Raw genomic sequence first — 20,539 nt, forward strand, 5'->3', positions numbered from 1 at the left:
GTGATGGATATGATTTGATCTGATTTGGATTTTTTTAAATATCATTTTGGCTGTTGTTGAGGCAGGGAAACAAGTTAGTGGGGCTGTTGGATTACCCACAGCAAGAGATAAAGATGGTCTGGACTAATGAATGTAGAAAGAAATAAACATATTCAACATATTATTTTGTCTATACAACTGGAAGACCTTGATTAGGCATTGGCTGTGGGAATGGATGAGATGGTTGGATGCCATCACTGACTCGATGGACATGAATGTGAGCAAGCTCCAGGAGTTGGTGATGGACAGGGAAGCCTGGCATGCTGCAGTCCATGGGGTCACAAAGATTCAGACACGAGTGAGTGACTGAACTGAACTGTGGGAATGGAGTTGAGGGAAAGAGAGAAATGAAGAATGACCCTGAGGGTTTTAGTCTGAGAAACTGAACGGAAGGTATTATGTTTAATTAGATGAGAAAGGTAATAGAAGAAATAAGCGTGGCATTTAGGGAATATAAAGAGCTCTGTTTGAGGCATAGCAAACTGTTTTATACGTATTAAAATGCAAGTAGAGACATTAGCTTAAGTCTGACCTCTCCTATGAGTCTAAACTCAAAGAAGAGTCAAACCTACACATATGATTTGAGGAATCATCATATAAAGATAATATCTATAGCCACAGAGCTGGAAAAGGTTTTTTTGTTGTTGTTGTTGTTTTTGTTTGTTTGTTTGTTTGTTTTAATAAGAGTGATATAGCTATACAGTGGGGCCAAGGAGCAAGTAGCAGGAATGAGTGAGTAGGAGAAAGAAGGAGAGAAAGGTTTTGCCCAACCTTGCTGAGAACCCAAGTTAACTAAGAATATAGAAGGAGCTGTTGGATTTGGCATCATATAGTTCTTTGGTGAATTTAACAAGGGCAAGATAAGCCAGATTGAAGGGGATTTAAAAAAAGAGTGGTCAGGCAAAGAGGTAGAGCAAGTATTGGTAACTCATTCCAAATGTTTTGCTACAAGAGAATCAAAGAAATGGAGCGCTATAGGAGGAGATAGAAACCAAACTTTTCAGAGAAACTGAAAGAATTGTCTGGTAGTGTTCAGTGTCCATTAGATGTTTGTAATCATAATTTTAAATTTAAATGGCTGACTATGATTGTGAGATTTTTTTTTGCCAGCAACCTTTAGCTGTTCGGGTGAAAGCTTAAGGAGGGTAAACAGTTGAATTCATCTTAGTCTGAGATTTTACCAGGGAAATGTTACAAAAAGAGAGGTGATCATGAAAGATAAGCTTGATAAAGAGGGAAGTAACACAGGAGTTGTGTGATGGAGAGTGAAAAAGTGGTAAGGTCAATGACTTGTCAGGCTTCCCTAATGGCTCAGCGGCGAAGAATCTGCCTGCAATGCAAGAGATGCAGTTTCCATCCCTAGGTCAGGAAGATCCCCTGAAGGAGGAAATGGCAACCCACTCTAGTATTCTTGCCTGGAAAATCCCATGGACAAAGAGCCTGGCTGTAGGGTCGCAAAGAGTCAGACATGACTGTGTGACAGCATGCACGCATGCAATGACTTGTAAATCTGCATGAGGGCAAAGCAGTAGCAGGAAGTGGGGAGGGTGGGCTATGCAAATGAGCTGAAAAGAAGAAGAAGAATTCAGAAACTGAATCTGAAAATGCACAGTTACTGGTAATAATAAGGTCTAGGGGCGTGGGTTACTAGAGGGGAAAAAAAAAGGAAAAGATCAATGGAAGTATGAGGGCAAAGTAGCTGAATACTGAATGAGTTAACCTTGTGATTGTTGAAATATGTGACAATACTGCAGAAATAGAGAAAACAACTAACTAGAGCCTTTAATGAATGACAGAAGCAGGCAGTCGAGAAAGGAAAATAGCAAGCAGTAGTAATGGGGGATATAGCCAAATACCATGAATTTCAGTATAGCCTTGGATATTGGAAATGAAAGAAAAATAGCTTGGAGGTAACAAAGGAGAGTAAAGAGCACACCTACTTCACTTTCTAGTCCTGAGGTACTGGAAATACAAGAGATAAAACAGCTTTCCGATAATGGGACTGCAAAAGAATTAATTGCCTTAGAATCGCTGAGAAGGACTTTGAGAGACTGGCTTGTTTCAGACTTATCTTACTGCAGAGAATTATAAAACATGGATAAAAATGCAATCACAGAAAAGAAAGCTATTTGAATGTATCATAGAGCAATTAAGAGAACTTTTAAATACCCTGAGACAGACAAAAATGGAAATGTAACACACCAAAATTTATAAAATGCTGCAAAAGCAGTTCTAAGAGGGAAGTTTATAGCGATAAATGCCTACCTCAAGAAAAAAGATGTCTCAAGTAACTTAACTGTACATCTCAAGGAACTAGAAAAAGAAGAACTAATGAAGACCAAAGTTAGTAGAAGAAAGGGAATAAATACTAGACCAGAAATAAATGAAATAGAGGGTTAAAAGACAATAGAAAACAATGAAACTAAAAGCTGGTTCTTCAAAAAGATACACAAAGGTGACAAATATTTAGCTCAAATCACCAAAAAAGAGAGTGAGGGAGATTCAAATAAAATCAGAAATGAAAGAAGAGCTGTTATAACCAATACCACATTTTATTGGCCTAAAAACTACCATGTAGATCAATGGAACAGAGTAGAAGACTCAAAACTAAGCTCACACACAGGTGGTCAGTTCGTTTATGTCAAGGAGGCCAAGAATATACAGTGGGGAAGAAAGCCTTTTCAATGAGTGGTGTTGGTAAAATCGGACAGCCGCATGCAAAAGATAAGGGCTTCCCTGGTGGCTCAGTGGAAAAGAATCCACTTGCAATACAGGAAACGCAGGAGACTCGGGTTCTATCCCTGAGTTGGGAAGATCACTTGGAGGAGGGAGTGACAACCCACTCCAGTATTCTCACCTGGAAAATCCCAGGTCAGAGGAGCCGGTGGGGCTACAGTCCACAGGGTTGAAAAGAGTCAGACAGAACTGAAGCAACTTAGCGTGCACACATGCATGTACAGCAACCATATTTCCTTTTGCACAGCCAGTTTTTCTCTTTTAGTTAATGATTCTATGCACTTTCTATGAAATCATCTCAAAACTCTACAACTTACAACCTTAAGATAGTCTGGCACATCAGTCTACCCATCTTATTTACTTTTTCTTGGCAATACCCTTTCTGGATCCCTCTTTCACATTTCAAGTCTACAGACTGTTCCACAAGCTTTCTGGGCCTGTTATAGAGGGACTTATCTTTACCATCATGCTAAGAATTCAGTTTGCTTCTGTCTTATGTAGAGTCTTCTACATTTTTTTCCCTTTTTTTCCCCCCTCATTATGATGGAGCCCTTTCTTCAGTAACCCTTTCCTCAGAAATGCTCAGCCCTTTCCTGAGAAATGCTGCACTTAAAACCTTTTCATATCTGAAAATGTTTTTATTTTCTCTTCAGGTTTTGTTAGATACAAATTTGTTTCCCCTTAGACTATTTCCTAGTTTTCTTTGTTCCTTTGTTACCTGGTATAATTGAGATTTACTAATCTTTTGCATGTTATCATTTTTGGAAGTTTGTTTTCTCTCTGAAAACTTTTAGAATCTTATCTATTTCCACTGTGCTGAAAGCTTATCATGATATGTGTGTGGGTCTTTTTTAATTCCTTTTTTTTTTTTTTGGAATAGCACTTAATTTTTTTCTTTTTTTAGTTCTTGATTTTTTAAATTAATTATTTATTTTAATTGGAGGCTAATTACTTTACAATATGGTGGTGGTTTTTGCCATATATTGACATGAATCCTCCATGCGTGTACATGTGTCCTCCATCCTGACCCCCTCTCCCACCACCCTCCCCATCCCATCCCTCAGGGTTGCCCCAGTGCACCAGCTTTGAGTATCCTGTCTCATGCATCGAACTTGGACTGGTCATCTATTTTACATATGATAATATACATGTTTTAATGCTGTTCTCTCAAATCATCCCACCCTCGCCTTCTCCCACAGAGTCCAAAAGTCTGTTCTTTATATCTGTGTCTCTTTTGCTGTCTTGCATATAGGGTCATATGCGTTAATATACTGTATTGGTATTTTACTTTCTGACTTAATTCACTCTGTATAATAGGCTCCAGTTTCATCCACCTCATTAGAACTGATTCAAATATGTTCTTTTTAATGACTGAGAAATATTCCATTATGTATGTGTACCACACCTTTCTTATCCATTCGTCTACCGATGGACATTTCGGTTGCTTCCATGTCCTGGCTATTGTAAACAATGCTGTGATGAACAATGGGGTACACGTGTCTCTTTCAATTCTGGTTTCCTCAGTGTGTATCCCCAGCAATGGGATTGCTGGGTCGTATGGCAGTTCTATTTCCAGTTTTTTAAGGAATCTCCACACTGTTCTCCATAGTGGCTGTACTAGTTTGCCTTCCCACCAACAGTGTAAGAGGATTCTCTTTTCTCCACACCGTCTCCAGCATTTATTGTTTGTAGACTTTTTGATAGCAGCCATTCTGACTGGCGTGAGGTGGTACCTCATTGTGGTTTTGATTTGCATTTCTCTGATAACGAGTGATGTTGAGCATCTTTTCATGTGTCTGTTAGCCATCTGTATGTCTTCTTTGGAGAAATGTCTGTTTAGTTCTTTGGTCCTTTTTTTGATTGGGTCATTTATTTTTCTGGTATTGAGCTGCATGAGTTGTTCGTATATTTTTGAGATTAATTCTTTGTCAGTTGCTTTATTTGCTATTATTTTCTCCCATTCTGAAGGCTGTTTTTTCACCTTGCTTATAGTTTCCTTTGTTGTGCAGAAGCTTTTAAGTTTAATTAGGTCATATTTGTTTATTTTTGCTTTTATTTCCATTACTCTGGGGGGTGGGTCATAGAGGATCCTGCTGTGATTTATGTCAGAGAGTGTTTTGCCTATGTTCTCCTCTAGAAGCTTTATAGTTTCTGGTCTTACATTTATATCTTTAATCCATTTTGAGTTTATTTCTGTGTATGGAGTTAGAAAGTGTTCTAGTTTCATTCTTTTACAGGTGGTTGACCAGTTTTCCCAGCACCACTTGTTAAAGAGATTGTCTTTTCTCCATTGTATATTCTTGTGGAGGCTTTTATATTTGAGAAACTTATGTCCTCAGTTCTTAGAAATTTTCTTTATAATTTATTTTTAAAATTTTATTTGGAAAAGAATTCAAATTCACAGAAAAGTTATAAGAATGACTCAATAAATACCTTCCTGCCCTGCACCTATGATACTGGTTCTCCTCCAGGGGAGATTTTGTCTGCAACCAGGAGACAGGTTTTGAGGCAATGTCTGGAGACATTTTTGGTAGTTACAACTAGGAGATGCTACTAGCATCTTTTATAATTTCTTTCCCTCTGATTTTGGTTCTCTCTGGAACACATAAATAGATTTTTCAAATCCTTTAATTGCATACTTTTAAAAGTCACATTTATCAACCTTTCTTTCTTCTTTGAAGCAGACCTTTTTTTCTCACTCGAAGACCTTGAGTTACTAGTTCCCCTAATGTATCCTTTGTGCATCAGCTTTTCAATGGTCATTTCCATTTCTTAAGGTTCATTGTGTGCTGTAAATCACGTTGAATTTGAACTTCTGGATCACTATTTTGCTTGTCGGCAGTGCTTGTCTTATATTAAGTTGACTTGATTGAATTTGTTTTTGGATCCTCTTAATTCCTATGAAATTAAGAAACAGATGGGGATACCAGACCACCTGACCTGCCTCTTGAGAAACCTATATGCAGGTCAGGAAGCAACAGTTAGAACTGGACATGGAACAACAGACTGGTTCCAAATAGGAAAAGGAGTACGTCAAGGCTGTATATTGTCACCCTGCTTATTTAACTTATATGCCGAGTACATCATGAGAAATGCTGGGCTGGAAGAAGCACAAGCTGGATTCAAGATTGCTGGGAGAAATATCAGTAACCTCAGATATGCATATTGGCAGAAAGTGAAGAGGAACTAAAAAGCCTCTTGATGAAAGTCAAAGAGGAGAGTGAAAAAGTTGGCTTAACACTCAACATTCAGAAAATTAAGATCATGGCATCTGGTCCCATCACTTCATGGGAAATAGATGGGGAAACAGTGGAAACAGTGTCAGACTTTATTTTTCTGGGCTCCAAAATCACTGCAGATGGTGACTGCAGCCATGAAATTAAAAGACGCTTACTCCTTGGAAGGAAAGTTATGACCAACCTAGATAGCATATTCAAAACCAGAGATATTATTTTGCCAACAAAGGTCCATCTAGTCAAGGCTATGGTTTTTGCAGTGGTCATGTATGGATGTGAGAGTTGGACTATAAAGAAAGCAGAGCACTGAAGAATTTATGCTTTTGAACTGTGGTGTTGGAGAAGACTCTTGAGAGTCCCTTGGACTGCAAGGAGCTCCAACCAATTCATCCTAAAGGAGATCAGTCCTGGATGTTCATTGGAAGGACTGATGCTAAAGCTGAAACTCCAGTACTTTGGCCACCTCATGCGAAGAGTTGACTCATTGGAAAAGACTCTGATGCTGGGAGGGATTGGGGGCAGGAGGAAAAGGGGACGCCAGAGGATGAGATGGCTGGATGGCATCACTGACTCAATGCACATGAGTTTGAGTGAACTCTGGGAGTTGGTGATGGACCGGGAGGCCTGGCATGCTGTGATTCATAGGGTCGCAAAGAGTCAGACACGACTGAGCGACTGAACTGAACTGAACTGAATTCCTATGAACAACTTGTTCTTAGATTACTCTTTTGGAATATCTTCTCAAATGTCCTTAAGAATTCCTGTTTCCTCTATTTGATTTGCCTCAGCAGTAGCCATATGCTTTTCCTACTTGACTTGCCTCCTCTAGGCTGTTGATTTGTGTTGGGTGAACTGCCATGTTCAATGTAGGCAGGCTTGCTACCTTAGAAACCTGGCAGATTTGGCTGTGCAGTCTTCTGTGACTACTGGGACAGCAAATGGTAAGGTAGAGTGAGTGGGCTTTGCCAAGAAAGTAAACCTATGATGCTTCTGGGTCCCCATCCTCCCTGGCATTGCAGCAGCACTGGGCTCTGGCAGGATGCCTTGTTCCAGTGAGCTCTGGCACTGAGACAGAAGCCTCAGGAGGGCTCTTCATTCTCTGCTCCCATCTTGTTACCTAGGTAAATAGTTGTGCGACTCCAGGAGGGAGGAGGAAGAGAGAGGTAAGAATAAGTATGAGCTCTGGCCACCAATACCCCAGACCTTATCATGTTTTATTACAACTGATGAACCATTTTAGATCATGTTTCACCTATCTGATTTGAATATGGAATTTTTTGTATAGTTTATTATGTATAATTTAATAAAAATTTAATTTTTTTCTTGGCAATGATTTTTTTATTTTTAAGCATTTAAAAAATTATAGTTAATTTGCGGTGTTGTTAGTTTTGGGTATACAGCAAAATGTTATATATATATATATATTTATATATCATAACATTGTAAATTAACTATACATTTCAATTTATATATATTCTTTTTCAGATTCTTTTGCATTATAGGTCTTTATAAAATTATTGAATATAGCTCTCTATGCTTTACAGTAGATCCTTGTTGTTTAAATTTGGAATTAACATATAACAGTGTGTGTATCGGAGAAGGCAATGGCACCCCACTCCATTACTGTTGCCTGGAAAATCCCATGGATGGAGGAGCCTGGTAGGCTGCAGTCCATGGGGTCGATAGAGTCGGACACGACTAAGTGACTTCACTTTCACTTTTTACTTTCATGCATTGGAGAAGGAAATGGCAACCCACTCCAGTATTCTTGCCTGGAGAATCCCAGGGACAGAGGAGCCTAGTGGGCTGCCGTCTATGGGGTCACACAGAGTCGGACACGACTGAGCGACTTAGCAACAGCAGCAGCAGCAGTGTGTGTATGTTAATCCCAAATTCCTAATTTATTTCCCACATCCCCAGGTATCCCCTTGGGTAACCATAGGTTTGTTTTCTGTGTCTGTGAGTTTATTTCTGTCTTGTGAACAAATTCATTTCCATCATTTTTTAAGATTCCACATATAAGTAATATATGATATTTTTCTTTGGTTTACTTCACTTCATATGGTAATCTCTAGGTCCATCCATGTTACTGCAAATGGCATTATTTCATTCTTTTGTATGGCTGATTAATATTCTATTGTGTATATATACCATATCTTCTTTATTCATTTATCTGTTGATGGCTTTTCATGTTGCTTCCATGACTTGGCTTTTGTAAATAGTGCTGCTATGAACATAGGGGTACATACCTTTTCGAATTAGAGTTTCTTCCAGATATATGCCCAGAAATGGGATTGCAGGATCATCTGGTAACTCTATTTTTAGTTTTTTAAGAAACCTCTATACTGTTCTCCACAGTGAATGTGCCAGTTTTCATTCCCACCATCAGCGTAGGAGCGTTCCTTTTTCTCTACACCCTCTCCAGCATTTACTATAAGCAAATTTTGTTTTTAAATATAATTTTATTTTAAAGCCTAATGGTTCCTTAAATCAAGCATTCCTATAGATAGCATAACTGTTGAACTATGAGGCAATAACAAAGCATGGCATTTCCCTGGAAATGGTCCCTGTGAGCCCAGATCTGTAGACTAAAAGCAAAGTATCAAAGACAACCTGGTCCCTGTGAGCCCAGATCTGTAGACTAAAAGCAAAGTATCAAAGACAACTATCTACAACATAGTTTTGACAGTATTTGAATAGATATGTTAGAACTAAACTGAAATGTGCACTTAAGATTCACTTTTTCCATGACTGAAACATATAGCTGATTGTCTAAACAATTTTTCAAATATCACTCACTGAATGATTTGAAAACAAATACGTCATGACTGGTGATTTTTACCCTTCGGTGTTCCCTTTAACCTTCAGGCCAATGGATTCCAAAATGTTGCTGACTAAATTGATTAAACTGTGCTGGTTTTATTAAAGCTCCCAAGAATAGGCTATGACCTTTTTCATTGCTCACACAAATCAATACATTCAGAAGAAGAGACACTTGATTGGTAAGATAGATTTCTGCTGCAAACTTTGCTTTCAGGAAACAATGCCTTTCCAGAAATCTGTAATTACTAATACTGATACATTTCCCTTTGATATATGCTTAAGGTTCATTAACTATCAGTGTTCAAAAGCTGGTGATAAACTCATTTTTATAATGCTATTAGGGATACATTAACATGGGATAAAATATTTAAAAATCAGACAACAGTACGCACTAAACTCAGAATCATAGTTGTGTCAGAGAAAACTGGTGGGGATATGGGTTCAAGCATAAACACACAAACAGCTTTATGCAGGATATCTCACTTGTGAGACTGTCCATATTTTGGGCAGGATAAGTCTTTGTTTTGGGAGACTGTCTAGTGTATTGCCAGGTATTTAGCCACATCTCTGAACTCTCCCCACTGGAAGTTAAAAGTGTTCCTCTAACCAATTTTGACAACCCAAAATGTCTCCAGTTATTGCCACAGATTTCATGGAGGAAAGCGATCAGAATCATCACTGAGTGGGAAGCACTGCTTTAATCAGATTGATAAACTTTTAGTTTTTATTTTTAATAAGAAGGGGGATTCACCAATGTCCATTTGTAATGGAGCTACATAATTTTCTTATAAGTTACATATTTTCTCTTGAATATATAAATGATATATCATAAAATTTACTAAAGCTCTAGTAATATGCTTTCAGGTGACTTTCTAGAAGTAAACTTAGAGATAGCTTCGTTTGATTTTCTTTCATGATCACCAAAGGGAGCATAGAGCTTTATTTTCTACTTGTAATCACAATGTACTAACATATTTCCTTTTGTGTCATCATGAAGAGTATTTTGACAGGATGTTTATTTTAAATATGAAATATTTAATCATGCAATTTGTGCAACTGGCTCGTTGCTAAAAATTGCATGATTTTTAGCCCAGAACTGAATATTTTTAGTCTAATATTAAAAATGTACATATAGAGGTTGTAGGACTTCTGTGTGCACAAAATAAAGTACAGTTTTATCTGATTCATACCATAAGAATAAGTTAGTAAAGAAACATAACCCCTCCAAACCCAGTTTAAATAACAATTAATTTATTCTAAAGATTTAGAGAAACTCAAGGTCTGAATCTTAACTGGTCTGAGGATACACGGCTGGCAAAGACTGCGCCCCCTCTCCATTTTTCTCTCCTGGGAGCACATTGTCTTTTTATCTCTTTTCCCCATGTACCTGGTTCTTTCACATTCTCTCTGAAGCTTGTCTTCTCCTACCCTTCTTTTATGTGGAATTGAACACTCATGGCATCCTCTATCTGTTCATGACTCCAGCATAGCTTCTTTGTTTTGATTTTTGTGACTCAATATTGGATTCTCAAAAGAAGAAATCTTATTGGTCATCATAGTTCAGGTGTCTGCATTTGGTTCAACCAGCTGTGGCAAAATAGAGACTAAACTGGTTTACACGGTACCTAGACATTTCCATTTTGCATCATGTGGGTGCACTTAGCACTCTAGGAAGAGGGTATTGGCCAAGAAGAAAGGATGCACCTCTCAACCACATGTAGCATCAACTAAAGACATATCCTGTGAAGATTTTGTTTCCCTTTCATGAAAGAGACAGAAAGAGAGAGAAAAATGCTAGATATAAAGAAGATATGTGCATGCTCAGTCATTTCAGTCATGTCTGTCTCTTTGCAAGTCTATGGGCTGTAGCCCACTAGGCTTCTCTATCCATGGGATCCTCCAGACAAGAATACTGGAGTGGGTAGCCACGCCCTTCTCCAGGGATCTTCCTGACCCAGAGATGTCTCTTGCTTGGCAGGCAGATTCTTTACCATTGAGCCACCAGGGAAGCCCAAAAAAACAGTAGGATGAGGATAATTTCCATAACCAATAAAAAAGATAGTTTAGAAGTACATGTAAAATAAATTCTTGTAAGTAAAATATTGAATAATATGTTCATAATAAAATGAGGAACAGTTCAGTCAGTTCAGTTCAGTTCAGTTCAGTCACTCAGTATTGTCCGATTCTTTGCAACCCCATGGACTGCAGCACACCAGGCCTCTCTGTTCACCACCAATTCCTGGAGCTTACTCAAACTCATATCCATTGAGTCAGTGATGCCATCCAACCATCTCATCCTGTGTCGTCCCCTTCTCCTCCCACCCTCAATCTTTCCCAGCATCAGGGTCTTTTCAAGTGAGTCAGTTCTTCGCATCAGGTGGCCAAAGTTTTAGAGTTTCAGCTTCAAAGTCAGTCCTTCCAATGACTATTCAGGACTGGTTGGACTGGTTGGATCTCCTCGCAGTCCAAGGGACTCTCAAGGGTCTTCTCCAACACCAGTTCAAAAGCATCAATTCTTCTGTGCTCAGCTTTCTTTATAGTCCAACTCTCATATCCATACATGACTACTGGAAAAACCATAGCCTTGACTAGACAGACATTTGTTGGCAAAATAATGTCTCTGCTTTTTAATGTGTCGTCTAGGTTGGTCATAAATTTTCTTCCAAGGAGCAAACGTCTTTTAATTTCATGGCTGCAGTGACTATCTGCAGTGATTTTGGAGCCCCCGAAAATAAAGTCTTCCACTGTTTCCCCATCTATTTGTCATGAAGTGATGGGACTGGATGCCATGATCTTAGTTTTCTGAGTTGAATATAACTAAATATATATTTGTAAATATATAAATTATATAAACATAATATCTAAATTAAGGTACAAATTAAAGCATGTATCTTCAGAAATAGATGGGAATTAGATTTAGATAGAAAAAAGAAATAGTTCTTAATAAAAAAGTGATATTTCAAAACCATATGTAGACAAATAGTTTTCCAGATCTATCATCAAATATTTTCAGTGGGTTTTCTTACACCAAGTCCAGTCATTTGGAGGGGGAAAAATGATATACCATGTGTTGTAACAGCTGTCTCGACCCTATTCACAAAGAGCTGTTTAGTAAGTGGGGAGTTACTGTTATCATATATTGCTTGATCTCTACACACAGCTCCATTGGCCTTGTAGCTGTGGGCTTAGCAGAGCCATCACTGTCTTCCAAGCTCTCAGCCTTCACTTGGGGCTCCTTAGCAGAGTGACGGGGTCACACCTTTTTGATCTTTCAGATATTCAGTACCCCCCTTGCCATCTGAACAGCAGGGATGAAGCAGATACTGATCATTTAAAATTTTACACTTTATTTGATATGCTTGAATTTGTTTTTATTTCTTCCATTTTTATTGACATATTGACATAAAGTACTATATGTTTAAGGTGGATTTGACTTATGTACATCATGAAATGTTCATCAGATCAGATCAGATCAGTCGCTCAGTCGTGTCTGACTCTGCGACCCCATGAATCGCAGGACACCAGGCCTCCCTGTCCATCACCAACTCCTGGAGTTCACTGAGACTCACGTCCATCGAGTCAGTGATGCCATCTAGCCATCTCATCCTCTGTCGTCCCCTTCTCCTCTTGCTCCCAATCCCTCCCAGCATCAGAGTCTTTTCCAATGAGTCAACTCTTCACATGAGGTGGCCAAAGTACTGGAGTTTCAGCTTTAGCATCATTCCTTCCAAAGAAATCCCAGGGCTGATCTCCTTCAGAATGGACTGGTTGGATGTCCTTGCAGTCCAAGGGACTCTCAAGAGTCTTCTCTAACACCACAGTTCAAAAGCATCAATTCTTTGGTGCTCAGCCTTCTTCACAGTTCAACTCTCACATCCATACATGACCACAGGAAAAACCATAGCCTTGACTAGACGAACCTTTATTGGCAAAGTAATGTCTCTGTTTTTGAATATGCTATCTAGGTTGGTCATAACTTTCCTTCCAAAGAGTAAACATCTTTTAATTTCATGGCTGCAGTCACCATCTGCAGTGATTTTGGAGCCCAGAAAAATAAAGTCTGACACTGTTTCCCCATCTATTTCCCATGAAGATGGGACCGGATGCCATGATCTTCGTTTTCTGAATGTTGAGCTTTAAGCCAACTTTTTCACTCTCCACTTTCACTTTCATCAAGAGGCTTTTGAGTTCCTCTGCACTTTCTGCCATAAGGGTGGTGTCATCTGCGTATCTGAGGTTATTGATATTTCTCCCAGCAATCTTGATTCCAGCTTGTGTTTCTTCCAGTCCAGCGTGTCTCATGATGTACTCTGCATATAAACAGGGTGACAATGTACAGCCTTGATGAACTCCTTTTCCTATTTGGAACCAGTCTGTTGCTGCATGTCACAGTAAGTTTACTAAATGTCTATCATCTCATATAGAAACAAAATTAAATAAATAGAAAAAAATTGTGATGAAAACTCTAAGGATTTACTCTTTTTAAAACTTTCACCGCTAACATACAGTATTGTTACTCATATTCATTATGTTGTACATGATAGTGCTTCTTTATCTTATAAATGGAACTTTGTGCCTTTCAGTTGCCTTCATCCAGTTCTCCCTGCTTTTGTCTTTTATCCTTCCTACTGCCTTTATACACTGCTGATTTACTACTTTTACTATATATTTGCCTTTACCAATGAAGTTTTTTTTTTCTTTCATAATTTTCATGGTTCTGGGCCCTTTAACATTTCACTCTAAAGCTGCTTTAGTGGTGCTAGCTTTTGCTTGTTTGTAAAACTTTTGATTTCTCCATCAAATCTGAATGAAAGCCTTGTCTGGTACTCTTAGTTGTAGCTCTTCCTCTTTCTTCTCTTTAAATATATTGTACAGTTCCCTTCTGGCCTGCAGATTTCTGCTGAAAATTCAGCTGAGAGCCTCATGGGAGTTCCCTTGTAGGTAACTCATTGCTTTTCCCTTGCTGCTTTTAATATTCTATCTTTAACTTTTGACATTTTAATTACAACTTGTCTTGGTATGGTCTTCTTAACATTGATCCTGTTTGGGACTCTCTGTGCTTCCTGGACCTAGGTATCTGTTACCTTCCCCAGGTTAGGGAAGTTTTCAGCTATTATGTCTTCAAATACGTTCTCTTCCCCTTTCTCTCTCTCTCTCCTCTTATGGGAGCCCTTTTGTATGACTGTTAGCACGCTTGATGTTGTCCTTGATGGCTTGTAAATGGTCCTCCACTCTTTTTATTCTTATTCTTTTTTCTGAAGCAAACCCAAGGTCACCTTGATGCTCTTCCTCCAGAGATGAGAAAATGGCTCCATTAGTGCTAGTCAGTCTAGTGCTATTGAAGGGCACAGCCATTTAAACTGGCCAAGATCTCTGTTACGGATTGAGTTGTGTCTGCCCAAAGACAACTTGAAGACCTACCCCTGTAGGTACCTGTACCTCCAGTTATGAACTTATTTGGAAATAGGGGTTTTGCAGATATAATTAATTAAGATAGGGTCATGCTGTAGCAGGGTGGGCCCTTAATCCAGCATAATTGGTGTCACTATAAGAAGAGAAGACAGAGACACATAGGGAGAATATGTCATGTGGCAACAGAGGTGGGAAGATTGGGGTGATGCATCTGTAAGCCAAGGAATGCCAAAGATTGATGGCCACCACAAGGAGCTGGGAAGAAGCAAGAAAGGATTCTCCTCTACCAGTTTCAGAGGGAGCATGGCCCCGCTGTCATCTTGAACTTCTAATCTCCAGAACTAAGGAAGAATAAATTTCTGTCGTTTTAAGCCACTTAGTTTGTGGTACTTTGTCATGGAAGCCCTAGGAAACTAACACTCTCCAGAGACAAATGCTGCTCTTCATCCACTTAGGAGCACTGGCAACTCTCTCTGGGGTTATCACACCCTCCATGCAGATTTGGGTCGCTCCATGATTGCCATGGTAACTCCTCACTTTGGACATTCAGATTCCGCCTTTCCCAACTGTTCGTCCTCTGGGATGTTACTATTCCAGGACAGCTGAAGGCTAAGGAACATGTGCCTGTACTTATCTGGGATAATGAGTTTGCTCCACCCACAGAGGAAGTCTTCCTGGATTCTTTCTTCACCTCAGATCCTCTCCCAGCTTCCTGGTTTCTCTATCTTCCTGCCACAAGAACCCAGATGCATACTTGACATCTTCCAAGAGTTATAACTTAAGTTTATAGTGTAAATCACTCTTCCTTTCTGTATCCTGAAATGTAGCCATGTGTGTGTTTTGGTGGGAATGGGTGGAGGGGTGGAGGCCTTCCCTGATAGCTCAGTTAGTAAAGAATCCACCTGCAATGCAGGAGGCCCCAGTTTGATTCCTGGGTTGGGAATATCCACTGGAGAAGGGATAGGCTACCCACTCCAATATTCTTGGGCTTCCCTTGTGGCTCAACTGGTAAAGAATCCACCTGCAATGTGGGAGACCTGGGTTCAATCCCTGGGTCAGGAAGATCTCCTGGAGAAGGAAAAGGGTACCCACTCTAGTATTCTGGCCTGGAGAATTCCATGGAATATGTATTCCATGGGGTCACCAAGAGTCGGATACAACTCTGTGTGTGTGTGTGTGTGTGTGTGTGTGTGTGTGTGTATGTGTGACTGGATCACTTTGCTGTACAGCTGAAACTAATGCAACATTATAAATCAATATACAAATCAATAAAGAAAATGAAGGCCAGTTCCTTGTTGAGGAAAGCCATATTATTAAGAAAGACCAACCTTTTTACTGATTGCAAAACTGTAAGAAAAGTATCCCAAAAGTAAAAGAAAAGAAGAGCATGGCACACCTATCTCACCATCTGAGTGATAAATCAAGGAGCAGGGATCTGAGTCAGATCTGACTTGAGAAGCCATGATCTTGTCATATCATAGGGAAAACTTATTCTCTTTTATTCCTTTGTATTCTTTTTGGGAATAAAGTAGCTCCTCAGGAGTCCTCTATGAACTAAACTAATGTAAATATGTGGCTTCCCTGAGTGCCAGCTGTGGTGGACGCAGACGATGAGTATTGCTGCGGGTAGGTGACTGCATGTTCAGGGCCTTGACGCAGAGGCTGACTGGGATTTCCTTAAACTCCTAGGAGCTGAGGTGACCTACATGAACATGACTGCCTACAACAAGGGCCGACTGCAGTCCTCCTTCTGGATCGTGGACAAACAGCATGTGTACATCGGCAGTGCCGGTTTGGACTGGCGGTCTCTGGGACAGGTAATCTTTTCATTATATAGAGTTTTGTCAGCATCAAAACTACCGCCTCCGTAAAATCCTCAGTCACCTCTACTGTGATTGAGAGAATTTAAACCTACAGCATTTATTATTTTTAACTGCACAGTTTTAGTAGTTTTACCCTCAATTAAAGCAAAATAATAAACCTTTCCTTGTCAGAGTCATCTCACCAAAAGAACTGCCATTGCTTCAGTGCTTTTATAACTCAGATGCTATTCCCACATTCTTTAGAGCATGTGCTATGCTGCGCTTAGTCACTCAGCCGTGTCCAACTCTTTGTGACCCCAGGCTTCTCTGTCCATGGGATTCTCCAGGCAAGAATAGTGGAGTGGGTAGCCATTCCCTCTGGGGGTTCTTCCTCCTGATGCTTGACCCTCAGACTCTCTGGACTTCCATGATGGTACAGTGGTAAAGAATCTGCCTGCCAATACAGGAGACACAGGAGATGTGGGTTCGATCCCAGGGTGGGGAAGAATCCCATGGACAGCTGAACCTGGCGGGCTACAGTCCATGGGGTCGCAAAGAGTTATCACGACTTAGTGACTAAACAATAGCACTAGATTCTCTTAGAGGGCTATTTTTATATGGCACCTTCTCTGTGTAGCCTATATGGGTTTGATATTTTTTTATGTGATGGCTGTTTTTACAATGGATGTCTGTCGCCTCTTTTCTCCATGTATGCTGATCTTTATCCCCTTGATAACAGTGGGATTGATGTTGTGGTGACCAGAGTCTGCACTGGGTATTGAGCAGGGCCTCCTCTCTGCCCTGTGATTGTCACTGAGGTGGGGTTGACTCCCCAGTGGTTGGAGTAGAGACTTCCAGATCTGTATCTTAGCCATGTTTCTGACCTGCGATGTGAGGTCAGTGGGATTCAACACTCCCCCTAGAAGGGAAGCCACGGAGTATTCCTCCTCTGGAGCTGTTCACCTGTGGGTGTGCTCTGTTGTGTCGCTTTTCACACCCCTTGCTGGCTCACAAATCACACTGTTGGTGGCACTGCTCTCGGCCCTACTGTAACTGTGGGTATGCTGGCAATTGGCCCTGGTGTCTCTCAGACATTGTTTTCACCAGACTGTCTGTGCGTATCCACCGGTCAGGTCCCAGGACTGCAGTAACCACACATCTGGACCCACTGTGGGGGCTATGGAGGCAGCTTAGATTTTGGCCTGGTCCAGTAGGGTCCCAGAAAGTCAGACATAACTGAGTGTCTGAGCAGAGAACACTGACATGTCTATGCCCACAAAGCCCATAGGCCCTAAACCTATACCTGTCTCAGCTATGGGAGCATTTATCTGTTCAAATATCTCACAGTTGCTGAGTTTCCAAAGTCAGCAGTGGGGGTGTAAGTCCATGGAGAGATTTCAGCTCTTCCTCCTTAGTCACAGGGCTCCTGGATCTCAGCTGTGGTTTCAGCCCCACTTTTGCATGTGTCTTCCACCAGCATCTACTCCCAAGGCTGCCTTGGAACACACATGCCTGCCCGGGTGGGCAGAGAGAGGCAGCGATGGGTGGGGTGTGTGAGCTACTCAGCTGAGTGCCCCTCCCAGTGCCCATGGAGGCAGGGAGCAGCACATGGGGAAGGGGCTGCAGTGCGGCCCCACTGCTTGAGGGCCGTTCAACAATGGCACCCTGTGCCTCTGGTGGCCCAGGCTTCTTCCACAAACATTTCCAGTTGTGGAGTTTCTTACTCTCATTCCTTTAGGCTGTCTCTTTACAGCCAGCAGCTGTCCCCTCACTGGGTCTGCGCTCCAAACCCTACATTCCAGCACCCAACCCTCCCTCTGCACCAGCAAACACACGTCTCAGGCTGAGGCCAGAGGGCTCTGGCACTTACCACCTATGTAGGTCTAATGCTGTCCTGCCTGCCATAGACGGGTTGCCGCCCTCTCCTCTGAGCCCCCAAAGCTCCTTTTCTGTCCTAGTCGATGTCCCCACTGGTGAGGGGGCTTCCCCAGTTGTGGGAACCTTTCCTTTCCTTCAGCTCCCCTCCAGAGGTGCAAGACTTTATCCCATTTCCTTGTTTCTATTTGCCTTCCTTTTGTCCTACCTGGTTGTGTGGGGATTTTTCTTCTTGTTTCAGGTGCCCAAGGTCCTCTGCTCGTGTTCAGCAAGTGCTCTGAGAACTGTTCTGTTAGTAGATGTATTCTTTTTTTATGAATTAAGTTTTGGCTGTGCTGGGTCTTCATTGCTGCACGACCTTTACTCTAGTTGCAGAGAGCGAGGGCTACTCTCTAGCTGCAGTGCATGGGCCACTCATTGCAGCGGCTTCTCTTGTTGTGGAGCATGGACCCTAGGGCACATGGGCTTCAGTAGTTGTGGCCCCAGGCTCTAGAGCACAGGCTCGACAGTTGTGGCACACAGGCTTAGTTGTGCCACAGCATGTGGGATCTTCCTGGATCCGGGATCTAACCCATGTCTCCTGCACTGGCAAGTGGGTTCTTTACCACAGAGACACCAGAGAAACCCTGGTGTATTCTTGATGCATTTGTGGGAAGAGGCAACTCCACATCCTCCTGTTTCACCATATTGACTCCTCTCCCCTGCTAAGTGGTTTTTAACTTGAGCATCATTTGCTATTTTTTTTTTTTTTAAGTAAAGTATGTTTTCCTACCACTAAATTTTATTTTATTTTTTTGTAATTAACTGATAGAGTTTAAAGTTCTATTAATTCCATTTGAATGAGGTTTGAATTATTGAAGTTTAATGACAGTTTTCTCCAAATTTTTGAGCAAGTAATCTATATTTTCTATATTTCCTTCTACTCCTTTCCTTATATAGACAGACAGACATATATTCAAACATTGGTTTCTCTGCTTGAGGATTATTCCTTTGTCTTTGCTTTTAGTTGTTTACTTTGTAGGAAAGTAAGTTGATCTTTTAAATGTTTACTCTCTGTGTAGTCATTTAGATATTATTTCCTTTTTAAATGTATCGTCATTATAAAATATGAAAATGTCCCCACTTTAAACATGGTAAATACAGAGAGAAGATAAGGTGCAAGTTATTTCCTATTCATATGAAGAGCAGAACCTCTTTTATGAATTTTCCTTATTTCCACATTTCTAAGTGATAGCTAGTTTCCTTTAAGTTACAGAGAAGACCAGAGGAAGAAGTGGGCAAGTACCTGGACCTGGTTCTCTGTATCATTACTAATCAAGCTTCTTTCTTAAAGACAAGCCAACTCCTATGCTTCACTTAATGTCATTCTCAGTAGGAACCAGAGAATCACATCTCCACTGTTGGTACTGCATGGCACTGAGCCCTCCAGTCTGTCTAGAAGAGATGTCCCTCTGACTTCATCCTGGTTTGTTCTCAGAGGGAGAAGGAAATGGCAACCCACTCCAGTATTCTTGCCTGGAGAATCCCCTGGACGGAGGAGCCTGGCAGGGGGTCCATGGGGTTGCAAGAGTCAGACACGACTTAGTGACTGAGCCACCACCACCACTTAAACCCAGAATGAGAGGGAGAGTAAACTGAATGGACTTCTTAGATTTCTTTCCTTCAGCTCAAATATACCAACAAAGTTATACTTTTAAAAACATAAGTGAATTATTGTGCTATTTCTTAAGTATGGAATAAATGTATTTTAAGAATTTTAAAATAACTCATTTTATAATTCATAATCTTGGGCTCCCCAGGTAGCTCAGTGGTAAAGAATCTTCCTGCCAGTGTGAGAGACATAGGAGATGTGGGTTTGATCCCTGGGTCAGGAAGATTCTCTGGAGAAGGAAATGGCGACTCACTCCAGTATTGTTGCCTGGGGAAATCCCATGGACAGAGGAACCAGACAGGCTACAGTCCACGAGGTCACAAAGAGTCAGACACAACTTAGTGACTAAATAACAACAACAGTCTATATGTCAGCTGCTAACCTACTTCTCTTACATCAACGGCCACCATTTCTCTGCCTCCTCTCCACACATAGGCACGCATGTTGTCTCTTTGTCCACCCTTTCCCCTTAGTTTTTGCTATTTGAAATCATGTTGTTATACTTGTATCATCTATTTTAAATGTTTTCCTTTCATCTGTGCTTGATTATATGGGCTTTTTCCTTGGTTTACTTCATGAGACATAACACATTGCACAGCAGAGCTCATGTGTTAGAACAGATTTTTTCATTTGAGAAATGTGTATGAGACTAATATTTACATGAAAAATTATAATACATTTTCCAAGTATCAAACTCAACCTATTCCATTAGCTTTATAGTTCGTGAAGTTTTCTAGTGAAATCAGATTATTACTATCAATTATTACCTTTAAGTCTATAGTGTTGTTGTTTAGTTGCTAAGTTCTATCCAACTCCTTATGACCTCATCCATGAACTGCAACATGCCAGGCTTCCTTGGCCTTCACTATCTCCCAGAGTGTGCTCAAACTCATTTCCATAGAGTTGGTGATGCCATCCAACCATTTTAACCTCTGTCCTCCCCTTCTCCTCCTGCCCTCAATCTT

At 40.7% G+C, this 20,539-nt stretch overlaps 1 protein-coding gene across 5 annotated transcripts in view; it reads left to right on the plus strand.

The window, feature by feature from the left end:
• Positions 1-20,539, plus strand: part of PLD5 (phospholipase D family member 5) — a 424,183-nt gene that overhangs the window by 319,964 nt on the left and 83,680 nt on the right. For all 5 annotated transcript variants that reach the window (XM_070768103.1, XM_070768106.1, XM_070768105.1 and 2 more), the window contains one exon: positions 15,936-16,063. In XM_070768103.1, the coding sequence (XP_070624204.1) occupies positions 15,936-16,063 (128 nt within the window). The remainder of the gene's footprint in view (positions 1-15,935; positions 16,064-20,539) is intronic.

This window comes from Bos indicus, chromosome 16 (assembly GCF_029378745.1).
Source record: "Bos indicus isolate NIAB-ARS_2022 breed Sahiwal x Tharparkar chromosome 16, NIAB-ARS_B.indTharparkar_mat_pri_1.0, whole genome shotgun sequence".
NCBI lineage: Eukaryota > Metazoa > Chordata > Mammalia > Artiodactyla > Bovidae > Bos > Bos indicus.